Below are 22,709 nucleotides of genomic sequence, written 5' to 3' on the forward strand. Positions count from 1 at the left end.
ATGTATTAATCCCTGTTTTGCCAGAGATTGGCCCAAATGATTATCACAGATTTCAGAGTATTTATTAAGAAACTAATTCATTACTGAATAACCATCCACACAAATCAACATTCCTGACAAAAATTATTAATGAAGCATTTTGCTATAATAACCAAATATGACAACATACTGCATCAACATATACAACCAAGAAAATTAAATACTTTGTTAACAATCCAATAAAAACAAAATATTTATACCAGTGAATTCACACAAAGTAAAAAATATTTACTTAAACAAAAAAAAAGTTTTTTTTAATTACAAAACCTGTATGTAAGAGAATGAGATGAACAAAAAAAAAATCGCATCATTATTAAACACATGACAGACCAGTATTATGTTGTGAATATTGATACATTTTGTCTGCATGACAAATTCAAATATACCATAGTTGTTATAATATTGCACATGACCAGGTCACACATACCTTGTAAAAGAAATTCTGTATACATGCAGAATGATAATTCAATTGTTGAGACATTTTCACAATATATATGAAGAAATGTGACCCCTTAAATGGGGCTTGTTTTGACCACAGGGGCTTAATTTAACCACAGGGGCATGGTAAAAAAAAATTTTTTGTAGAGGACCATTTTACAATGTTATATACCAAATAATACAATGAGAATTAAGAGAAAGATAATATGACTGTTTTGACCGAAGGGACATGATTAAAAAAAACTAACAAACTTATAAAGGACCAAACAATAATGCGGCACACCAAATCCTTGATCTCTATTAGTTGCAGCTTTAAATGGAAAAATTTGATTTAGTTAATGTGCTTTATAAATGTTCACTGACTTTGCAATCCTCAGGGCGTGGCTAGATTTTTGACCAGGAACATAATTACAACCACTGGACATTAACTGTAAATTTGCAGCTAATCTATTCCCAGTCAAGATGGCAGCTTACACCAGTACCTTTCACAAACAGTAACACACTGTCATGTACCTCACTTTAGCCATGGGCCACAACACCTTGTCAAGGGAACTGCAAAAGCCCAGATCATGAGAGGCCTTATTTATCCCACACTGTGGCTAACAAATTCAATAAAATATTCTTATAAACTTAACAGCCATAGGTGATACCACATTGAGATATTAGCATATCCAGCCCAGCACTCCCTACCGTCTTCTAAGAAATGTCTATTAAACTGACCAGACCAGCTATTAGCAATACCACAAAGTCAAGATTTGCAGCTAACACTAAATTGCAGTCAATTCCAATGCTCGCTGTCATACTTGTTAAGCCATATATAGTTTGTATCGCCTAACACTTCCACTATAATGTCAGGTAAGCAATTCAACACCACATGGCGGTCCATTCCAGCACCTGCTGCCACACTTAATGGAATCGTTAATTTGTCCTTTAACTAGTCTCCCTGTCCATGTCAGGACTTCTTAGGCAGGTGGTTTGGAGCGTCGGCAAACAGGAACTTGAGTTTGAAGGCCTCGGCCAGTAGTTCCCCGATGTCGGGGTCCTGCCAGTGGTGTGTGGGAAGGTTCTGTATGAACATCAGGATGCCCTGCATGAAGATAAAGGAACTTTTGAAAAATGTGTTCAAGAAAATTCTTTAACTGAAAGAAATCATAACAAGAGCACTGCATAACGTGTGCCAACATTCTGCTGCTGGTGCCAACACTCTGCTGCGGGTGCCAACACTCTGCTGCAGATGCCAACACTCTGCTGCGGGTGCCAACACTCTGCTGCTGGTGCCAACACTCTGCTGCGGGTGCAGTTTTGAATAAAAGAAAGATTGTCAGAATTTTTTATTATTTTTTTAAGAGGTCACAGTGACCTTGAACTTTGACCTAGACCCCAAAAATGGGTGTGGCGTGTAGAACTCATCAAGGTGCACCTACATATGAAGTTTCAAAGTTGTAGGTGGAAGCACTTTGATTTTAGAGACAAATGTAAAGGTCTTAGCACGACGCGGACGGCAGATGCCGAGCTGGCTATGACAATACCTCGGGTTTTCTTCGAAAACAGCCGAGCTAAAAATTAAATAAAATAAAGCATGGAAAACTATTTGAGACACGTTCTGGGAAAACTGGGCTTATTGCATATGTGTAAAGTGTTGTCCTATATTAGCCTGTGCATTCTGCACAGGGCTAATCAGGGACAACACTTTCTGCTTACGGTATAACTATAATAAAATATGGTATTTTTCTTTTAAAGAAAATCTCTTCACAGGCTTATCTGGCACAACACTTTCTACATTTATGGTATTTTTGTTTAAAGAAAATCTCTTCTTTAAAAAATCCTGTTTAGGCGGAGAGTGTTGTCATTGATAAGCCTCTGTAGTGTGCACAGGGTAATCTGGGACAAAACACAGGGTAATCTGGGACAAAACACAGGGTAATCTGGGACAAAACACAGGGTAATCTGGGACAAAACACAGGGTAATCTGGGACAAAACACAGGGTAATCTGGGACAAAACACAGGGTAATCTGGGACAAAACACAGGGTAATCTGGGACAAAAGTATACACACATGTATTAATCTCACTTTGCCCAAAGTAAGGAGGGTTAATTACCTTAAATCTGTATGAAAACACAGACCAAATAACTGATCAATGTTCTTGATGTGTTGAAAACAATTACTTGACAATTGATTATATTTGCTGATTTAAAGGGTGAATTCAATGCATTTAATGTCTAGATACACATTAAATTACTCAACTTTTTCTTCAAATGATACAAATATGATTGTTCTAGCTTGCATATTTTATTGCATTGAAATATTCTTGAAGTTATAGCCATATAATATACAACTATATAAATGTAAAACTCTTAAACATTTTAATAAGTTTTATTTAATATAAATATGCCTTTCTTCTACTTTACTTCACCATGTATAACACGTATGTAATTCCATGTACAATTACCTGAAAGTCTTTTTCCCTGAGCAGATCTTTGGAAAACCTGGTGAGAAAAGCTGCACAAACATACAGGTGGAAGTCTGCAAAGCCATTGGGCTCTGACTGAAAAATAAAGAACAACAAGTTACAAATAATTTGAACTATTATTTTTTAACTACCAGTATATGAAGTTTTAATTTTGAAAAATGCCAGAAACAAAGTCCACATAATGTTTTTTCCGCTAGTAATTATCTACTTTGACTTTTCATACAACAAAATTAAGATTTACTTATTTAATTGCTTTTTTTTAAGAAAGAAAAATACATTAAATGTGTACATTTTTGTAAATAAGTTCACATTCTTAAACAAATAAAAGGAAGAAAGGTTACAAACATAAAGACAATGTGTTAAAGGCACTGCTTTAAGAATCAGTAAGAAAAGATTACTGTAATATCATTTATATCGGTGGGCATGAAATTTTGCGCTTTTTTTGAAAATTACTTTTTTGTAAACACGTAAATTTGTTGGTTTAAGATTTTGGAAATTGAGAGCAATTTGAGTTGGTCGTTTTCCAATGTGTCTGTGTGCTAAATTCGTTGATTGATGAAACCACAAAATCAAAAAAATTAATTTCCCACTAATAATAGAAATGCCTTTACAGTATCCTACCAGGAAAGTATCCCACAGCCGGATACTGCAGCGCAGGGGTATCTCCCTCATGAGCAGGTTGTTCATCCAGCGAAAGGCAAACTGGAGATACTCCACACACTGTTCCTCCAGATGTCTGTGCAGGGGGATGTCTATCCTCTCCACTAACTCCTTCAGGGCGAGCACTTTGAGCTGTATGCCCGGCTGGGCGAAGGTGTAGTTGTCCTGGATACCGTCCAGCAGTTTGGACGTACACCAGAACGTGTCGGCCTCGATGATGTTCAGGGTCTCCTCTGGCAGCTCTGTCAGGTTGATGTTCTCTACCTCCACATCTGCAGCAATGTTTTAATTCCAATATAAACTTGTTGCAGCACAGAGAAAATTTAGATCTTTACTTTTGTGATACAGTTTCCTAGCGCACAACATCAGAAAATATATGCATGCGTCATACTTTTTTTAAAGTTGACATAACGGAGTGAAGAATTTAGGCTAAATGTGGAGAGTAAATTTAAGAACAAGGTGTAAGTATGAGACAATTTAATACCAAACAGCCATGCCCTGTGGAAACGGAGAATAAAGCATATGCATAAAGTGTTGACCCAGATAAGCCTGTGTAAGTCTGCACAGGCTTATCATGGACAAAAGTTTTTGTTTAAACAGGATTTTTGTTTAAATGAGACTTTTTAACAACAAGATGCGTTTGTGAAACACTATGTCCCCATATTTTTGACCTTGAAGGATGACCTTGACCTGTCACCGCTCATAATGTGCAGCTCCATGAGATACACATGCATGCCAAATATCAAGTTGCTATCTTCAATATTGCAAAAGTTATTGCAAATGTTAAAGTTTGACACAAACAAACAAAGCAACAAACCAACAGACAGGGCAAAAACAATATGTCCCCCACTATAGTGGTGGGGGACAGAAACAAGAGCACCGCCTTGCGGGTGCAGACCGCTCATCTATTTTTCTTTTTAAAGGTGTAGGGACCTATCTCAATTTCAATCACAAAGGAGGGAGGGGTGGAGTGGAGAGGGGTGTATAGTGTGGGGGTGTGGTCATTTATTACATTATGTTCCAAAAATGCCAACAAAAATGCAACAAAAAAAATAAAAAATTGGGGAGTTGGGCATGGATTCTTGGGTGGGATGGTTGGACGCTATTTCAAAAATAAAATAATAAAAATAAATATTTGTGTTTTTTAACCATGTTTGAAAAAAAAAGAAATGTGTTTGTCAGAAACACAATGCCCCCTATTGCGCCGCTTGGAATTAAAAAATTTTTTTTTTTACCTTTGACCTTGAAGGATGACCTTGACCTTTAACTTCCACCACTGAAAATGTGCAGCTTTATGAGAACGCTGCTTTGAAATATTTTTTTTGACCTTTGACCTTGAAGGATGACCTTGACCTTGAAGGATGACCTTGACCTTGAACTTCCACCACTCAAAATGTGCAGCTTCATGAGAACGCCGCTTTGATTAAAAAAAAATACCTTTGACCTTGAACGATGACCTTGACCTTGAAGGATGACTTTGACCTTGAACTTCCACCACTCAAAATGTGCAGCTTCATGAGATACACATGCATGCCAAATATCAAGTTGCTATCTTCAATATTACAAACGTTATGGCCAATGTTATAGTTTTCGACGGACAGACGCCATATATTTGACATTTGACCTTGCAGGATGACCTTGACCTTCACATTTCACCACTCAAAATGTTCAGCTCCATGAGATACACATGCATGCCAAATATCAAGTTGCTATCTTCAATATTGAAAAAGTTATGGCCAATGTTAAAGTTTTCGGATAGACAGATGCCATAAATTAGACATTTGACCTTGAAGTATGACCTTGACCTTTCACCACTCAAAATGTGCAGCTCCATGAGATACACATGCATGCAAAATATCAAGTTCCTACCTTCAATAGTGAACAAGTTATGGCCAATGTAAAAGTTTTTTCGGACGGACAGACTGACATACTGGCACACTGACATACTGACGGACAGTTAAACTGCTATATGCCACCCTACCTGGGGCATACAAATTGTTTGTTTTTTGGGTGGGGGGGGGGGTATAGTGTTAGGGTGTGGTGGTCATTTATTAGATGATCTTTAAAACAAGAGGGCCAAGATGGCCCTAGTTCGCTCACCTGAGAGGAGTCAGTTCATTCATTCTTTACCAAATGTCAAACTTGACCTAGATATTGTCCAGACAAACATCCTGGTCAAGTTTCATCATTATTTCATCTGCGAGTCATAATCAATGTACCTATGAAGTTTCATGATCCTAGGGGTAAGCATTCTTGAGTTATCATCTGGAAACCATTTTTCTAAGTCAATCTGACCTTGACAGCCATTGTGTGAATACGTTTTTTGGCACTGTCACCTTGACCTTTGACCTAGTGACCTGATAATCAATAGGGGTCATCTGCGAGTCATGATCAATATACCTATGATGTTTCATGAACCTAGGCATAAGCGTTCTTGAGTTATCATCCAGAAACCATTTTACTACTTCAGGTCAATGTGACCTTGACCTTTGACCTATGGACCTGAAAATCAGTAGGAGTCATCTGCGAGTCATGATCGTTGTACCTATGAAGTTTTATGATCCTAGGCATAAGCGTTCTTGAGTTATCATCCAGAAACCATTTTACTATTTCAGGTCACCGTGACTTTGACCTTCAACCTTGTGACCTGAAAATCAATAGGGGTCATCTTCAAGTCATGATCAATGTACCTATGAAGTTTTATGATCCTAGGCATAAGCGTTCTTGAGTTATCATCCGGAAACCATTTTAGTATTTCGGGTTACCATGACTTTGACCTCTGACCTAGTGCCCTGAAAATCAATACGGGTCATCTACGAGTCATGATCAATGTACCTATGAAGTTTCATAATCCTAGGCCTAAGAGTTCTTGAGTTATCATCCGGAAATCATTTTACTATTTCGGGTCATCGTGACCTTGACCTTTGACCTAGTGACCTGAAAATCAATAGGGGTCATCTATGAGTTATGATCAATGTACCTATGAAGTTTCATGATCCTAGGCCTAAGCGTTCTTGAGTTATCATCCGGAAACCATTTTACTGCTTTGGGTCACCGTGACCTTGACCTTTGACCTAGTGACCTGAAAATCAATAGTGGTCATCTGCAGTCATGATCAATGTATCTATGAAGTTACATGATCCTAGGTATAAGTGTTCTTGAGTTATCATCCGGAAACCATTTTACTATTTCGGGTCATCGTGACCTTGACCTTTGACCTTGTGAACTGAAAATCAATAGGGGTCATCTGCGAGTCGTGATCAATGTACCAATGAAGTTTCATGATCCTTGGCATAAGCGCTCTTTAGTTATCATCCGGAAACCATCTGGTGGACAGACCAACATGAGCAAAACAATATACCCCCTCTTCTTCGAAAGGGGGGGGGGGCATAATGAGAAAACTGCCCCCCTCCCAGCAGCCATGTTATTAAACTGACCGGATCCATTTTTAAACTCAACTCTCGTATCAAGGAAACAAATGTTCTGAGCAAATTTAATGAAAATTGGGAAAAAAATGTGACTTCTACTGTGTTCACATGTTTTCACTATATACATGTACATATAGAGAAAAATGCCAGGCCAACTGGCGGCCATGTTTTTTCACCGATCCCGACCATTTTCAAACTTGTCCGAGATATCAATAAAACCAATGTTTTGACCAACTTTCATGATGATTGGGCAAAAATTGTGACTTCTAGAGTGTTTACAAGGTTTCTCTATAGCCAAATAGGGAAAACTGCCACTATATACAAATAGAGAAAAATGCCCCGCCCACTGGCTGCCATGATTTTTCACTGATCTCGACCATTTTTGAACTCGTCTGAGACATCAATTGAACCAATGTTTTGACCAACTTTCATGATGATTGGGCAAAAATTGTGACTTCTAGAGTGTTTACAAGGTTTCTCTATAGCCAAATAAGGAAAACTGCCCCGCCCACTGGCGGCCATGTTTTCCAACGGATCGGAACCACTTTTGAACTCAACCAAGATATCATTAAGACAAACATTTTGAAAATGAAGATCGGGCATGAAATGTGACTTCTACAGTGTTTACAAGGTTTTTCTTTTTTTTTACCTAGTGACCTAGTTTTTGACCCGGCACAACCTAGTTTCAAACTCGGCTGAGATTTCATTGGGACAAAGCTTCTGACCAAGTTTCATGAAGATAGGACAAGAAATGTGGCCTCTAGAGTGTTTACGGACGGACGGACATACGACGGACAACACCAGTCACAAAAGCTCAAAATATATATAAATTATTTTTATATTAAAATATAATGGGGGGGATTCGGGGGCTGGGGGGGGGGGGGGAATGGGGGGGCGTGGGGTAGGAGTCTATTGTGGTATGTCAGGTAAGAGTTGTTTTGTCAAAGTATCAATCAAATCTAATCATAAAGAAGTTATGGCAATTTAAGCGAAATTTAATAATTTGACCTTGAGAGTCAAGGTCATTCAAAGGTCAAGGTAAAATTCAACTTGCCAGGTACAGTTACCTCATGATAGCATGAAAGTATTTGAAGTTTGAAAGCAATAGCCTTGATACTTTAGAAGTAAAGTGGATCTAAACACAAATTGTAACCATATATTCAAAGTTACTAAGTCAAAAAAGGGCCATAATTCCGTAAAAATGACAACCAGAGTTATGCAACTTGTCCTTTACTGTCCCCTTATGATAGTTTGCGAATGTTCCAAGTATGAAAGCAATATCTATGATACTTTAGGGGTAAAGTTGACCAAAACACAAAACTTAACCAAATTTTCAAGTATAAAGGGCCCATAATTCCGTCAAAATGCCAGTCAGAGTTACATAACTTTGCCTGCACAGTCCCCTTACGATAGTTAGAAAGTGTTGCAAGTATGAAAGCAATAGCTTTGATACTTTAGGAAAAAAGTGGACCTAAACACAAAACTTAACCAAATTTTCAATTTTCTAAGTATAAACAAAACTTAACCAAATTTTCAATTTTCTAAGTATAAAAAGGGCACATAATTCAGTCAAAATGCCAGTTAGAGTTATCTAACTTTGCCTGCCCAGTCACCTCATGATAGTATGTAAGTGTACCAAGTTTGAATGCAATAGCATTGATACTTTATGAGACAAGGGACAAAATTGTCACAAAACCAGGTTTTCAATTTGAAAAAAGTCTGATAAAGGGAGACAATTCAAAATGTGCATTGTTACCCCGCCATGAGAGATTCAATCTATATTTACTCGTGGCAACCCTGATTTCAATTTGAACAAAAAAAAGCTGATAAAGGGAGACCAACTCAAAATGTGCATTGTTACTGAATGTTAATGAATGAATCAATCAATCTATTTTTAGTTGTGGCGACCTTGACCTTGGAGATATTGACGTAATTCTTAAGCGTAACACACCGTCAAATAATGGTGAACAAATGTGCCAAATGATCTTAAAATCTCACAATGAATTACATAGTTATGGCCCAGACAAGCTCATTTATGGCCATTTTTTACCTTTGAACTCAAATTGTGACCTTGACCTTGGAGATATTGACGTAATTCTTTGGCGCGACACACCGTCTAATGATGGTGAACATATGTGCCAAATGATGTTGAAATCTCACAATGAACGACAAAGTTATGGCCTGGACAAGCTCATTGATAGCCATTTTTGACCTTTGAACTCAAATTATGACCTTGACTTTGGAGATATCAACATAATTCTTTCGCGCGACACACCGTCTTATGATGGTGAACAAATGTGCCAAATGATTTTAAAATCTCACAATGAGCGACAAAGTTATGGCCCGGACAAGCTTGTTCCGCCTGCCAGCCCACCAGCCGACATTTGCCAATCTAATAACCAGTTTTTTCCTTCGGAAAACCTGGTTAAAAAGTGGACACAAGCGCAAAACTTAACCGTACGCCGACGCCGAGTCCAAGGTGATGACAATAGCTCATAATTTTTTTTCAAAAAATAGATGAGCTAAAAATCCATACAGGCAGGAAGTGTCGTCCCTGATTAGCGCCTCTGCAAGACTTCAAAAGATTATTTGTGACAACACTTTATGCATATGCATTAAAAAAATTCAGAACGAGGCTCAAATGTGAGGTACTGCCTACCATTTTCAATGTACTCTGAGAGGAAGACCACAAAGAACGGAGTGACGAGATCATTGATGCCCTGTACATAGCCACTGGCAGGGTGTCGTATGGCCCACATGTACAAGATACGCTCAAATATCTGAAACATGCATGTACAATATACGCTGCGCTTGTTCTGTGTTTGAAAACATTGAAAGCAAAGACAAATATTAACTGTGTATAATTTTTTTTGAAATGCTTTACATTGGTCCCAACAGAATAGCATAATATCATTCTTATTTGTAATTGCGTAATTTTGAAGCAGTGAGAATTAATTTAAAATACCTATTAGTAAAATTGAACAAGGTATATTCACTTTAATTAAGTCCAAATTTTACAATTAAGTGAATGCAGAAAACCGACTTGGAAAATGAAGGAAATGCAAGAAGAAAGAGACACATACATGTAGGAAACATTTACAGCATAGCCATGCGCAGCCAAAAAACAAGCCCTTCAAATATGAGATGAAAGAGAACTAAACACAACACTGCCACCAAACAAGGTCTACACAACTTTACAGTTGGGTGAATAACAAATATATTTGGTTGACACATAACATTTCAGATAATAAAGGATGGACAATGATGCCAAAGTAGTGAAATTCCCTAAGAAGGTTTCTTTGGTGTTCATGATGATTGATACCTAACAACTAACTCAGATATACCTGTACCTTAAACTTTATCAATCATAACATATTTAACTGAACCGCAAACACTGTTACATGTTTTGACTGTACTTCAAACAGTGTTACATGTTTAACTGTACTACAAACAGTGTTACATGTTTGACTGTCCTGCAAACAATGTTACATGTTTGACTGTACTGCAAACAGTGTTACATGTTTGACTGTACTTCAAACAATGTTACATGTTTGACTGTACTTCAAACAATGTTACATGTTTGACTGTACTTCAAACAATGTTACATGTTTGACTGTACTTCAAACAATGTTACATGTTTGACTGTACTTCAAACAATGTTACATGTTTGACTGTACTGCAAACAGTGTTACATGTTTGACTGTACTTCAAACAATGTTACATGTTTGACTGTACTGCAAACAATGTTTAACTGTACTACAAACAGTGTTACATGTTTGACTGTAATGGATAAAATGTTACATGCTTGACTGTACTGCAACTATGTTTCATCTTAAACTGTACTGCAAACAATACATATGTTTAACAATATTATAAAGAATGGCAGCTGAAGCCTTGAAACCAATGCTGTTACAATTGTTGGACTACCAGCAAACCAAATGCATAGAATAATGCATTATGGCACCAACTCCACAACTCTATGAAGCTTGGCTACTATTAATTTACACGCATCCATACTCACTTCCTGAATGCGCTGCTCTTGAAACAAGTGTGCTAATGAGGTCATTCGAGGCACGTCTTTCAATATCTGCAAGGAGACATAGTCACATGACCCACTGTGCCTTGAGATCCACATGCCAGTGGCTAGCTTGGCAGACACTGTGGCATGTTTGCAACATGAGTTGGGTATTTGAGGGACATACACTGAGCCCTAAAACTGAAATGCCACTGAGCAGCTTCTCAAACATACTGAGGTTGGGGACTGGGGAGAATGATTGTGGGTGTAGGACATGCAACAAACAAATAAAGTGCAGGACAACAAATAATAACATGCTATATTTCAACTTCTATTCACCAAAAAAGATTTCAGTTTGAATTCTGTGGTCTGTGTAACAAGATCATTCATAAGCTATCACTATCAAATGTCCCTCCTTAGTAAACCTTGCTCTTTTGTTACCCACTAAATTGAGATCAGTTGCAGCCTTTATTTTGACCTAAATCTATATTTTGAGCCTTATTAAAACAAAACTTATGACTCACATATCAAGATTGCCAATTTCTTGTCAATACATTTTAAGTGGTAAAACCTTTTATACATAAACAATTCACAAACGAAACAAGCAACATCAGCTGCAAGTTACTATCTACACTAGCCTGTAATTAATTGACATCATGAACTGCAATCCATCTATAATGAGAATATTAACACAAATAATACTTAAAAAAAAACATACATGACCCAAAATGGCTGCAAACAGTTGCTGTCCAATAATGCCTTTTAGGTGGATTTTAACCAGAGAAATAAGCTCTTTGAATACATATGAGCACTGCTCTGTGATAAGGGGGTTGAATGCATGTGGGTAAAGTGTCGTCCCAATTAGCAAAAATCCATTTTAAATGGAAAGTGTTGTGCCTTATTAGCCTTTGCGAACTGCACAGGCTAGTTTGGGACAACAATTTTACATACATGCATTAAACCCCCTTTTCACAGAGCACAGCCCATATATAAATAATTTATAGTGGACATTGGAATCATAAAGTATCTGCACCCTTAATTATGTGACCTTGATCTTGGACAAACAGTTAACCACTTAAACACACATTAAATGACAGCAAATGTCCATAGTTAAAGGGTAGTAGCAGGGGGGGTAACCATGCAATCCCAGTCTTAGGGAGTTCTTTCCCTTGGTCAAATCACTTACATTTTGTACTAAAATGTGTTGAAATATAGGAATAAGTGGATTCATTCTGGGTATATCTATGTGAATCTGCAAACAGTGAAAGACACAGTGAACAGGAAAATTATTATAAATAAATAACTTTTTTCCTTAACGCTTGAGGAAGGGTACCAGCACAGGTCAAATTAAATTGGTGTTGTTTTAAGCATTTTTGTGCATTTTTATCTTTTTCTTCAAAAGTATAAGTAACATTGATTAACTCTAAAATAAAATAATTTTTTATTATTGGCATGTGTTAAAGTCAACACTCATTTTTTAAGGAAAAATTTGTCTTTACATTCCAAATGAGTCATAACACTTAATACATCAAGAATGTTGAAACAAGGTTACAGCTTCTTTAGGCAATGCAAAGAATTTATCATTTCTTTCCATAGGCTAATCTGACAAATTGCCATTCAGAAAAAGCAAAAGAAATGAGGTCATTAAAATTAAATCTGTGATTACAGAGCATCCTAAAGAGATATGCACAGACATTTATATTAGATTCATTTTTATTGTAGCAATAAAACACACAAACCAGTAATATTAAACTTCAACAAGAAATAAAATTGATTTAAAACAAATTTTCTTAAGTAAAATTCATTTTAATTATTAAATACTTACCTGTTATCTCTAGCTTACCCCTTTCCAAGGGAGTTATTTCATCCGGAAAATATTCAAGCGCTGGGAATCGTCCACCTCTATAAGAATCCAAATCAGGTTAAACATAGTACCATGCAACCTAACAGGAAATCAAGAACCACAACTCATCTTTCCTTTACGCAAACATAAAAAGGCGATGAGCGGGGTGGGAGGTGGGACTTACCGATAACAGGTAAGTATTTAATAATTAAAATGAATTTTACTTAAGAAAATTTGTTTTAATATCATAAATACGTTACCTGTTATCTCTAGCTGATTTTGCAGCTGCGGCGGGAAGGTTCGCATATTTTTTCCCATCACAGCAAAACCCATATAGAGGGTTTACAGCCAGAGATAGTAGAATCAAGTCCTCTTATAATCTTTGTTAGTACAGTATAGTACTTAATTCTCGGATGGCACCAGTGTACTTACGCCATAGAAGAAACTACAGTTTGAGCCACTACAAGAGGACCCAACTTATACAAATTGTCTTGTTGGCACTCAAGAGAACGAAGATAAAAAGAGGAGAAGGTGGTCGGATTCCTCCAGAAAGCAGCTTGAAGCACTTCAGATAGTGGGGTCTGATTAATATAAGCCCACGAAGCCGAAAGAGCTCTTAATTCATGCGGTCTTATCTTAAACAGGGATAAATCCCTCGATGAAAGAGAAGAATAAGCTTTCCTTATAGTCGAGGCTATCCAACGAGAAATAGAAGCCGCAGACACATCGCCCCCCCCTTTTAATGGAATGAAAAGTCTCTTGCGAGAACCTCGAATAGACTTTACCTTTTTAAGGTAGAACTTCAAAGCCCTGACCGGGCAAAGGAGTCTATCATCATCTTCATGTCCACAAGTTCTAGATAGACTTGGAACTTTGAAGGGTTTGGAAGCCATAGAGGGGAGTTGATTTTTAGCAAGGAATCCTGACTGACACAACAATGTAACAGAACCATCAGAAGAGTCAAAACGAAGATGACTATCCTCGATAGAAAGAGCATGAATTTCACTTCTCCGTTTGGCTGAAGCCATAGTAAGAAGGAAAACGGTCTTCCATGTTAGGAATTGTAATGAAGCCTGATCAAGAGGTTCATAGGGAGCCTTAATAAGGGAACCAAGCACACAAGCTAAATCCCATTTAGGAGCAAGTGTACGAGATACAGGACGACTAAGTTCCATAGCTCGAACAAGTTCTGAAATAGCTGGATCAGCACAGACTTGTGAAGACTTAGTGAAAGCCAATGTATGCGAAATCATAGATCTGTATCCTTTGATGGAACTAAGAGAAAGTTTCTTATCATCAAAAAGATAAATGAGAAAATCCGCTATTCGTCTAGCAGAGGGATTGAGGGGATTAATTTTCCCTCGAAAACACCAATTGGAGAAGAGTTTCCAACGAGCATCATAGACTGCTCTGGTGGATTTTCTCCTTGCCGAAGCAACGAGGGTTGAAGCCCTGACAGAAAAACATTTCTTCTGCAAAGATTGCCTGATAACGGCCAGACGTGTAAGTGGAACATTTTTGGGTCCGCATGTAGTCTGCCGCTTTGAGACAGAAGATCTGACCTGTGAGGAAGATTCCTGGGATAATCGTACAGGAGACTGAGAAGATCGTTGAACCAAGATCTTCTGGGCCACCAAGGGGCAATCAGGAGTATCCTGCAAGAGCTCACCCTGATTTTTCCCAATATTTGGGGAATTAGAATGGGTGGGGGATAGGCGTAAGCGTCCAGTTGGTCCCATGCGAACGAAAGCGCGTCGATTGCCCACGCTGCTGGATCGTAAACTGGACTCACATACAGAGGAAGTCTGTGATTGTGTCTGGTTGCAAATAGATCGACCAGGGGATAACCGAACTTGAAAAAGATCTGGTTGGTCACTTCTTGATGAAGTGTCCACTCCGATGGAAGTAACTGGTGTTTGCGAGACAAACCATCCGCCAGGGCGTTGAGGCGACCTGGTATATATTTTGCCAGCAGATGAATGTTGAGTGTTTTGCAAAGAACAAGTAATTTTCTGGTTTCCAGATACAGGGATTGAGAATGTGTTCCCCCCTGTGCCTGGATGTAAGCCACCACAGATGTGTTGTCTGTTGACACCATCACACAAGAGTCTCGAAGATGTGATTGGAAATGAGATACAGCTAGAAATACTGCTCGCATTTCTAGATTGTTGATATGAAGGTGAGATTCCTGATGAGACCACAACCCTGAAATTATCAGACTGAGAGGTTCCAGGTGAGCACCCCACCCTTCCTTGCTCGCATCCGTTATTAGATATAATGACGGTTGCGGGGGAAGAAGGGGTACTCCTGCCAACAGAGTCTCCTCGTCTAGCCACCACTGAAGATGAGACCTTAAGGAGGGAAGGATTGGAATCTGTGTTAATAGATTGCCTGGAGACCATTTCCAACAAGCTGAGAGATAGTGCTGAAGAGGACGTAGGAAGAGACGTCCCAACTGCACAAAGTCTGCTACTGAGCTCAGGATACCGTTGAGAGAGAGGAATTCTTGAGCTGTTATATGAGATTGGGACAAAACCCAGTTGACCTTCATCAGAAGGTCTGATATACGTTGAATAGACACTCTGACCCGATTGATGTGGGTCAAGAAATTCATTCCCACAAACGTAAAGTCCTGTGAAGGAATGAGGTCTGATTTGTCTGCATTGAGAAGGAGCCCTAACGAGAGGAGCTCCTTCCAAGAGAATTCTAGGTTGTACAGAAGCAATTGACGATCGAGCTGGTGTAAGAGCCAGTCGTCGAAATACTGAAGAAGAATAATCCCGTGAACTCTGAGGTGTGATCCGACTGCCGACATTAGTTTGGTAAAAACTCGTGGGGCTGTCGCCAACCCGAAAGGCATAGACCGGAACTGGTAGACTTGGCCTTGAAAGGCGAATCGCAAGTACTTTCGGTAGTTGGGATGTATAGGAACATGGAAGTAAGCATCTTCCAGATCCAAAGACACCCCCCAGTGCAGGGGTTTGATGGATTCCCGTATGAAAGAAGGAGTCTCCATTTTGAAAGTTGGTTTGAGGAGATACATGTTGAACACTTTTAAATCTATTACTGGTCTCCAGGAACCATTTTTCTTTTGAACAAGAAAAAGACGACTGTAAAATCCTGGAGAATAAGGATCTTGAACCCTTTCTACCGCCTGTTTTTCCAAGAGCCCGAGAATGGACTCTGGAATATGTGGATGCCGAGATACCAGCTCTATAGGGACGCGAGAAAGTGGAGGCCTTTTTTCGAATTGAAAAGTCAGGCCTTTTGTCACAAGAGAATGAACCCATGCGTCTGAAGTAATTTGAAGCCATCGATTTGAGAAGTGGAAAAGTCTGGCCCCGACTGGTATTTCCGGCATCGGAGGTTGTGGCGGTAGAAAGGGAAGGGACCTAGGGCTGATAAGCAGGAGGTGCGCCCCTGCCGGTAGAAGGTTTTAAATTCCTCTGTCCCGGCTTGGGTTTGCCCTTTTTCCCAGAATCTTTATTAGAAGACTTGTGTGACAAAGAAGGTCTGTTATAGGAAGACTGCCTATTAGGACCTGACCGTGGATTAAAAGAAGGCTTTTTAGAGAAAAGGTTATTTCTCTTAGCCGTCTTGAATGCTGGAACTGCTGGTGGCCTAGAAGCAGGATGCTTAAAGACCCCTTGGCGTTGTCCAGAGTTGTTTCTAGCTAAAGAAGCATGAAGTTGGTCATCCTTGTCAGCTGTGATTGCTTCTTGTATCCTTCCACCAAAAAGAAACCCTGATGTGAGAGGAGCTGTTCTGAGCGAGTTCATACCAGGTTCCAACAGAAAATCTTTAGGTAAAGAAGTAAGGATAAGATCTCTACGAATCCTTAGCATCTCGGACATTGAAGAAGCAGAAGTGTGAGATAAGGCCAGTGTGGTCCGTGAGAGATGAATTAACAAATCACGGAGTTCCTCCGGAACAGATTCCGACCAATCACACACCATTTGTAAAATTGTCGCTAGCATGAAGTCAATTTGGTTAGTCAAACCTAATGATCTACGTTCCCTCATTTCCCAAGTTTCCAACATTGAAAACGGAACAGAAACTGAATTGGAACCACTTGGCATTACAAGAGATAGCTTGCTTATGTCCGGATCTGGAACCGGAAGTTTTGAAAAATCCAACCCAGATGTTGCATGTGGTACAGGAGGTTTGTAACTTTTACTACCTTCCTGGTGTTTTGGATCAGCTAGTTCCTTAGGAATTTTCCATGTTTCTCCTCGTTTTGGAATAGTCTTATTAGCTGATTCCAATGATTGAAGAACAGATAGAACAGTAGAACCAATGGGAAGTCGTGGGTCAGGACGAGCCGTCGACTTAATAACCCTGTTGGGATCAAATGTACGAAAAAGTTGTTCTGTCACAGAAATCGTCGCATTTGAAGACAGTTCAGCAGGTCTTGGACAGTAATCTTCACCAAGAGTACGAAACATCAGTTCATAGATCTGACCAATCGGAGCTAAATATTGATCCGTCTCAACATTAGATTCTGCATCTGAATCAGCCTCACTCTCTACAACACCAGCGGTTTGTATAGAATCAGCAGGAACAGAAGTGAGAATATCTTGTACCGGATTGTAATTGTCTGGTAACAGCGAATGATCATCCCCGACGTCAGTAAACTGATAATGTAAACCGGAAGAAGGTAAATTATCAGCATTGACCGGTACAAAATGTCCCGCTGAATTCTGTATCCATAGTGTATCAGGATTCGACAGGGTAGCTGTAGGGAGTACACGACTAGATACTGTAGATGATACTCGTGGTGTTGACACTGACGCCGTAGTAGTGAGATGAGCTCCTGAAGATGCAATACGTGTGGCAGTCAACGTTGGAACCGACACATTTGGCATGGAAACATGCGATTCCATAACGGAACACGATGGTGAACGACTATACGTATGGTAAGTCCGATGCTGTCTACGTGAACGTTGCCGACGTCCTCGTTTCCTGCAATGTCGAGATCTGGATCGGCTGCGCTGTCGAGATGTGGATCGGCTGCGATGTGATCGAGATTTTTTGGAATACCGTCTCCGTGAGTGACGACGTGATCGCTTATGAGCGCCGCGACGATGATAACTGCTCGACGAAGAAGAGCGTGTCCGATGTCCACTCCTTGATGAAGACGATGTATTCGACGACGAATCGGATGTAGAAGAATACGCCGATGATGAAGACCGAGTTCTTCTTGACCGGCGATTGGTGTTATCGGTGGCAGGCCCAACTGATGACTGTTGACCGGTGACCGGACCGGACCGGACCGGTGACCGGACCGGACCGGTGATCAATGACCGGACCGGACCGGTGACCGGACCGGACCGGTGACCGGACCGGACCGGTGACCGGACCGGTGACCGGACCGGACCGGTGACCGGACCGGTGACCGGACCGGACCGGTGACCGGACCGGTGACCGGACCGGACCGGTGACCGGACCGGACCGGTGACCGGACCGGACCGGTGACATGACCGGACCGGACCGGAGACATGACCGGTGACCGGACCGGACCGGTGACCGGCCGGTCATATTATGACCGGTTACGTCACCGGACAAAGACCGTAGAATGGCGGCTGCCATGTGGTCTGACATTGATCCAGTCGTTCCATGATCAATGTCGCCGGTATGCATGGTGTGAGTCATAAGATCTGATGACGATCGACTGACAACAACACCATCTTGCCCGGTACCCGGTGACTGACAAAACCGCTGGTCATCCTTGACCAGTGGAGTCACCGGGTAATCAACGTCCGATGGAGGTTCGTTGCGTTTGCGGCTGATCGACGTCCTCCGGCGACCTGCTTTTGTCCATACGTCGTAAGCCCACAAATCGCAAACCGCACATTTGTTATTAAATGTGCAACCGGTACATGCCAAGCAAGTATCGTGGGAATCCCACCTTGCTTTGATATGACCACAAGAACCTCTATCCTGTAAGTTCATTCTGAAATAAAAGAAACAGAAAGAACCTACAAAAAAACAAATTAATGATTATAAATTCAAATAAAAAGTTAAACCACAAAATGTAAACACAAAGAACGCTGTCCAATTGACCTCAATTACTTATTGGGGAATAGGCACGAATTCCTCGTGGTTCACGTGCTCATGACGTCATGTACATGAGCGACGATGCAAACAAAGAAACCCAGCAAAAGCAGAAATATGACAATTACTGCAACAAAAAGTATAGAAATATAAACCGAATGATACAAATAAAAGATAAATAAACTTTATCCTTTTAAACTCCGCCAAAAACACAGTGAAAAGAACACATAAGTCCTGAGCCTAAAATAGGCGTGCACATGGTTTTATCCGGAAAGGAAAGATGAGTTGTGGTTCTTGATTTCCTGTTAGGTTGCATGGTACTATGTTTAACCTGATTTGGATTCTTATAGAGGTGGACGATTCCCAGCGCTTGAATATTTTCCGGATGAAATAACTCCCTTGGAAAGGGGTAAGCTAGAGATAACAGGTAACGTATTTATGATATTAAAATGACTTCGTCTATACTGTTTATCAAATCAAATCAAGTGTGGTTACAAATTCTTCTTTTCTCAGAAACAAAAAGATAAAAAAACAGTATTTTTTACATTTACTGATTACAAAAACCCAGAGCAGAAATACATAAGACAATATCCGTTTTCATGGAATTTTTTGTTTGACAGAAGTCTGTTTAAAACAAAAATCCAGTCTGGGCAGAATTTTTTCATCACTTATTAACCTGTGCGGACTGCACATGCTAATCTTGGACAACACTTAACGTACATGCATTGAGCCCTGTTTTACCTGTCTAAATGTGTCCTGGTGCTGCTCTTCATGTCTACTCTCATAATACTGCTCTATAAGGCTGAAATACTCCTGTCTCTTGCGTTGTAACATTCCTGCACGACGCTCAACATTGCACGGTAAATAGCCCTGTAACATACATAATACTGCTCTATAAGGCTGAAATACTCCTGTCTCTTGCGTTGTAACATTCCTGCACGACGCTCAACATTGCACGGTAAATAGCCCTGTAACAGACATAATACTGCTCTATAAGGCTGAAATACTCCTGTCTCTTGCGTTGTAACATTCCTGCACGACGCTCAACATTGCATGGTAAATAGCCCTGTAACATACATAATACTGCTCTATAAGGCTGAAATACTCCTGTCTCTTGCGTTGTAACATTCCTGCACGACGCTCAACATTGCATGGTAAATAGCCCTGTAACAGACATAATACTGCTCTATAAGGCTGAAATACTCCTGTCTCTTGCGTTGTAACATTCCTGCACGACGCTCAACATTGCATGGTAAATAGCCCTGTAACATACATAATACTGCTCTATAAGGCTGAAATACTCCTGTCTCTTGCGTTGTAACATTCCTGCACGACGCTCAACATTGCATGGTAAATAGCCCTGTAACATACATAATACTGCTCTATAAGGCTGAAATACTCCTGTCTCTTGCGTTGTAACATTCATGCACGACGCTCAACATTGCACGGTAAATAGCCCTGTAACAGACATAATACTGCTCTATAAGGCTGAAAAGCTCCTGTCTCTTGCGTTGTAACATTCCTGCACGACGCTCAACATTGCATGGTAAATAGCCCTGTAACATACACAATACTGCTCTATAAGGCTGAAATACTCCTGTCTCTTGCGTTGTAACATCCCTGCACGACGCTCAACATTGCACGGTAAATAGCCCTGTAACAGACATAATACTGCTCTATAAGGCTGAAATACTCATGTCTCTTGCGTTGTAACATCCCTGGGCGACGCTCAACATTGCATGGTAAATAGCCCTGTAACATACATAATACTGCTCTATAAGGCTGAAATATTCCTGTCTCTTGCGTTGTAACATCCCTGCACGACGCTCTACATTGCACGGTAAATAACCCTGTAACATACATAATACTGCTCTATAAGGCTGAAATACTCCTGTCTCTTGCGTTGTAACATCCCTGCACGATGCTCTACATTGCACAGTTAATAGCCCTGTAACATACATAATACTGCTCTATAAGGCTGAAATATTCCTGTCTCTTGCGTTGTAACATCCCTGCACGATGCTCTACATTGCACAGTTAATAGCCCTGTAACATACATAATACTGCTCTATAAGGCTGAAATATTCCTGTCTCTTGCATTGTAACATCCCTGCACGACGCTCTACATTGCACGGTAAATAGCCCTGTAACATACATAATAGTGCTCTATAAGGCTGAAATACTCCTGTCTCTTGCGTTGCAACATCCCTGCACGACGCTCTACATTGCGCCTTCCTATATACTACAGTGGAAACCCTCTAACCTGGATCCTCTGAATTCCCCGGGGGTGCCCGGTTTAGAGGGGTTTCACGGTAATGATGAAACAAGAGGGCCATTTTAGTTCGCTCACCTGAGAGGAGTCGGTTCATTCAATCTTTACCAAATGTCAAACTTGACCTAGATATTGTCCAGACAAACATCCTGGTCAAGTTTCATCATTATTTCATCTGCGAGTCATGATCAATGTACCTATGAAGTTTCATGATCCTAAGTGTAAGCATTCTTGAGTTATCATCTGGAAACCATTTTTCTAAATTGAGTCACTGTGACCTTGATAGCCATTGTGTGAATAGGTTTTTTGAAACTGTGACCTTGACCTTTGACCTAGTGACCTGATCATCAATAGGGGTCATCGGCGAGTCATGATCAGTATACCTATGAAGTTTCATGAACCTAGGCATAAGCGTTCTTGAGTTATCATCCAGAAACCATTTTACTATTTCAGGTCACCGTGACCTTGACCTTTGACCTAGTGACCTGCAAATCATCCGTAAGTCATGATCATTGTACCTATTAAGTTTTATGATCCTAGGCCTAAGTGTTCTTGAGTTATCATCCAGAAACCATTTAACTTTTTCAATTCACCATGACCTTGACCTCTGACCTAGTGACCTGAAAATCAATAGGGGTCATCTTCGAGCATGATCAATGTACCTATGAAGTTTCATGATCCTGGACATAAGCGTTCTTGAGTTATAATCTGGAAACCTTTTACTATTTCAGGTCACCATGACCTTTGACCTAGTGACCTGAAAATCAATAGGGGTCATCTACGAGTCATGATCAATGTACCTATGAAGTTTCATGATCCTAGGCCTTAGCGTTCTTGAGTTATCATCCGGAAACCATTTTACTATTTCGGGTCATCGTGACCTTGACCTTTGACCGAGTGACCTGAAAATCAATAGGGGTCATCTACGAGTTATGATCAATGTACCTATGAAGTTTCATGATCCTAGGACTATACGTTCTTGAGTTATCATCCGGAAACCATTTTACTATTTCGGGTCATCGTGACCTTGATCTTTGACCTAGTGACCTGAAAATCAATAGGGGTTATCTGCGAGTCATGATCAATGTATCCAGAGCTCCAGATAAGGGCCGTACAGCTGTAAAAACACCTTTTTCTTGAAGATTTACGCATTTATTTTTATAAACTGGACGGACAATTACGACTTTAATATCCATTTTACGCATTTACGAAAAAAATCTGACCGTACCGATACGCCTGCGTCAGCGCGGAATGATTTGTTGGTGACAGGTCTCTAACCTAACGGCGCTTTTCGTTAATTTAAATTACTGAAAAGTTGTAGACCGGGTTCATATATTATTGTCTATTCTGTCGCGTGATTTCCTGTAACTTGTATATCTGTCAAAAACAATATGTCTGCGCGCAATGGAATGCCGGCTTAACGGAAAGCGGTTCAAAACAACTCTTTGTTGTCACATAATGACTACATACGGTCTCATCTTACCATCCT

The 22,709-nt window shown here is 40.0% G+C and overlaps 1 protein-coding gene across 3 annotated transcripts in view; it reads right to left on the reverse strand.

Annotated features, from left to right (window-relative positions):
* Positions 1 to 801: 801 nt before the first annotated feature.
* Positions 802 to 22,709, reverse strand: part of LOC127859456 (TBC1 domain family member 22B-like) — a 44,741-nt gene continuing 22,833 nt past the window's right edge. The window contains exons 6-11 of one of the 3 annotated variants that reach the window (XM_052396855.1): positions 19,690 to 19,818; positions 12,238 to 12,303; positions 9,696 to 9,816; positions 3,570 to 3,880; positions 2,928 to 3,023; positions 802 to 1,564 (exon numbers count right to left, since the gene is read on the reverse strand). In XM_052396855.1, the coding sequence (XP_052252815.1) occupies positions 1,430 to 1,564; positions 2,928 to 3,023; positions 3,570 to 3,880; positions 9,696 to 9,816; positions 12,238 to 12,303; positions 19,690 to 19,818 (858 nt within the window). In that variant the 3' untranslated portion in view covers positions 802 to 1,429. Of the gene's footprint in view, positions 1,565 to 2,927; positions 3,024 to 3,569; positions 3,881 to 9,695; positions 9,817 to 11,057; positions 11,124 to 12,237; positions 12,304 to 19,689; positions 19,819 to 22,709 lie in introns of all 3 variants that reach the window. The other 2 variants (XM_052396848.1, XM_052396862.1) reach the window with 2 other exon arrangements.

The sequence above is a fragment of the Dreissena polymorpha genome, chromosome 1 (assembly GCF_020536995.1).
Source record: "Dreissena polymorpha isolate Duluth1 chromosome 1, UMN_Dpol_1.0, whole genome shotgun sequence".
In the NCBI taxonomy this organism is placed as follows: Eukaryota; Metazoa; Mollusca; class Bivalvia; order Myida; family Dreissenidae; genus Dreissena; species Dreissena polymorpha.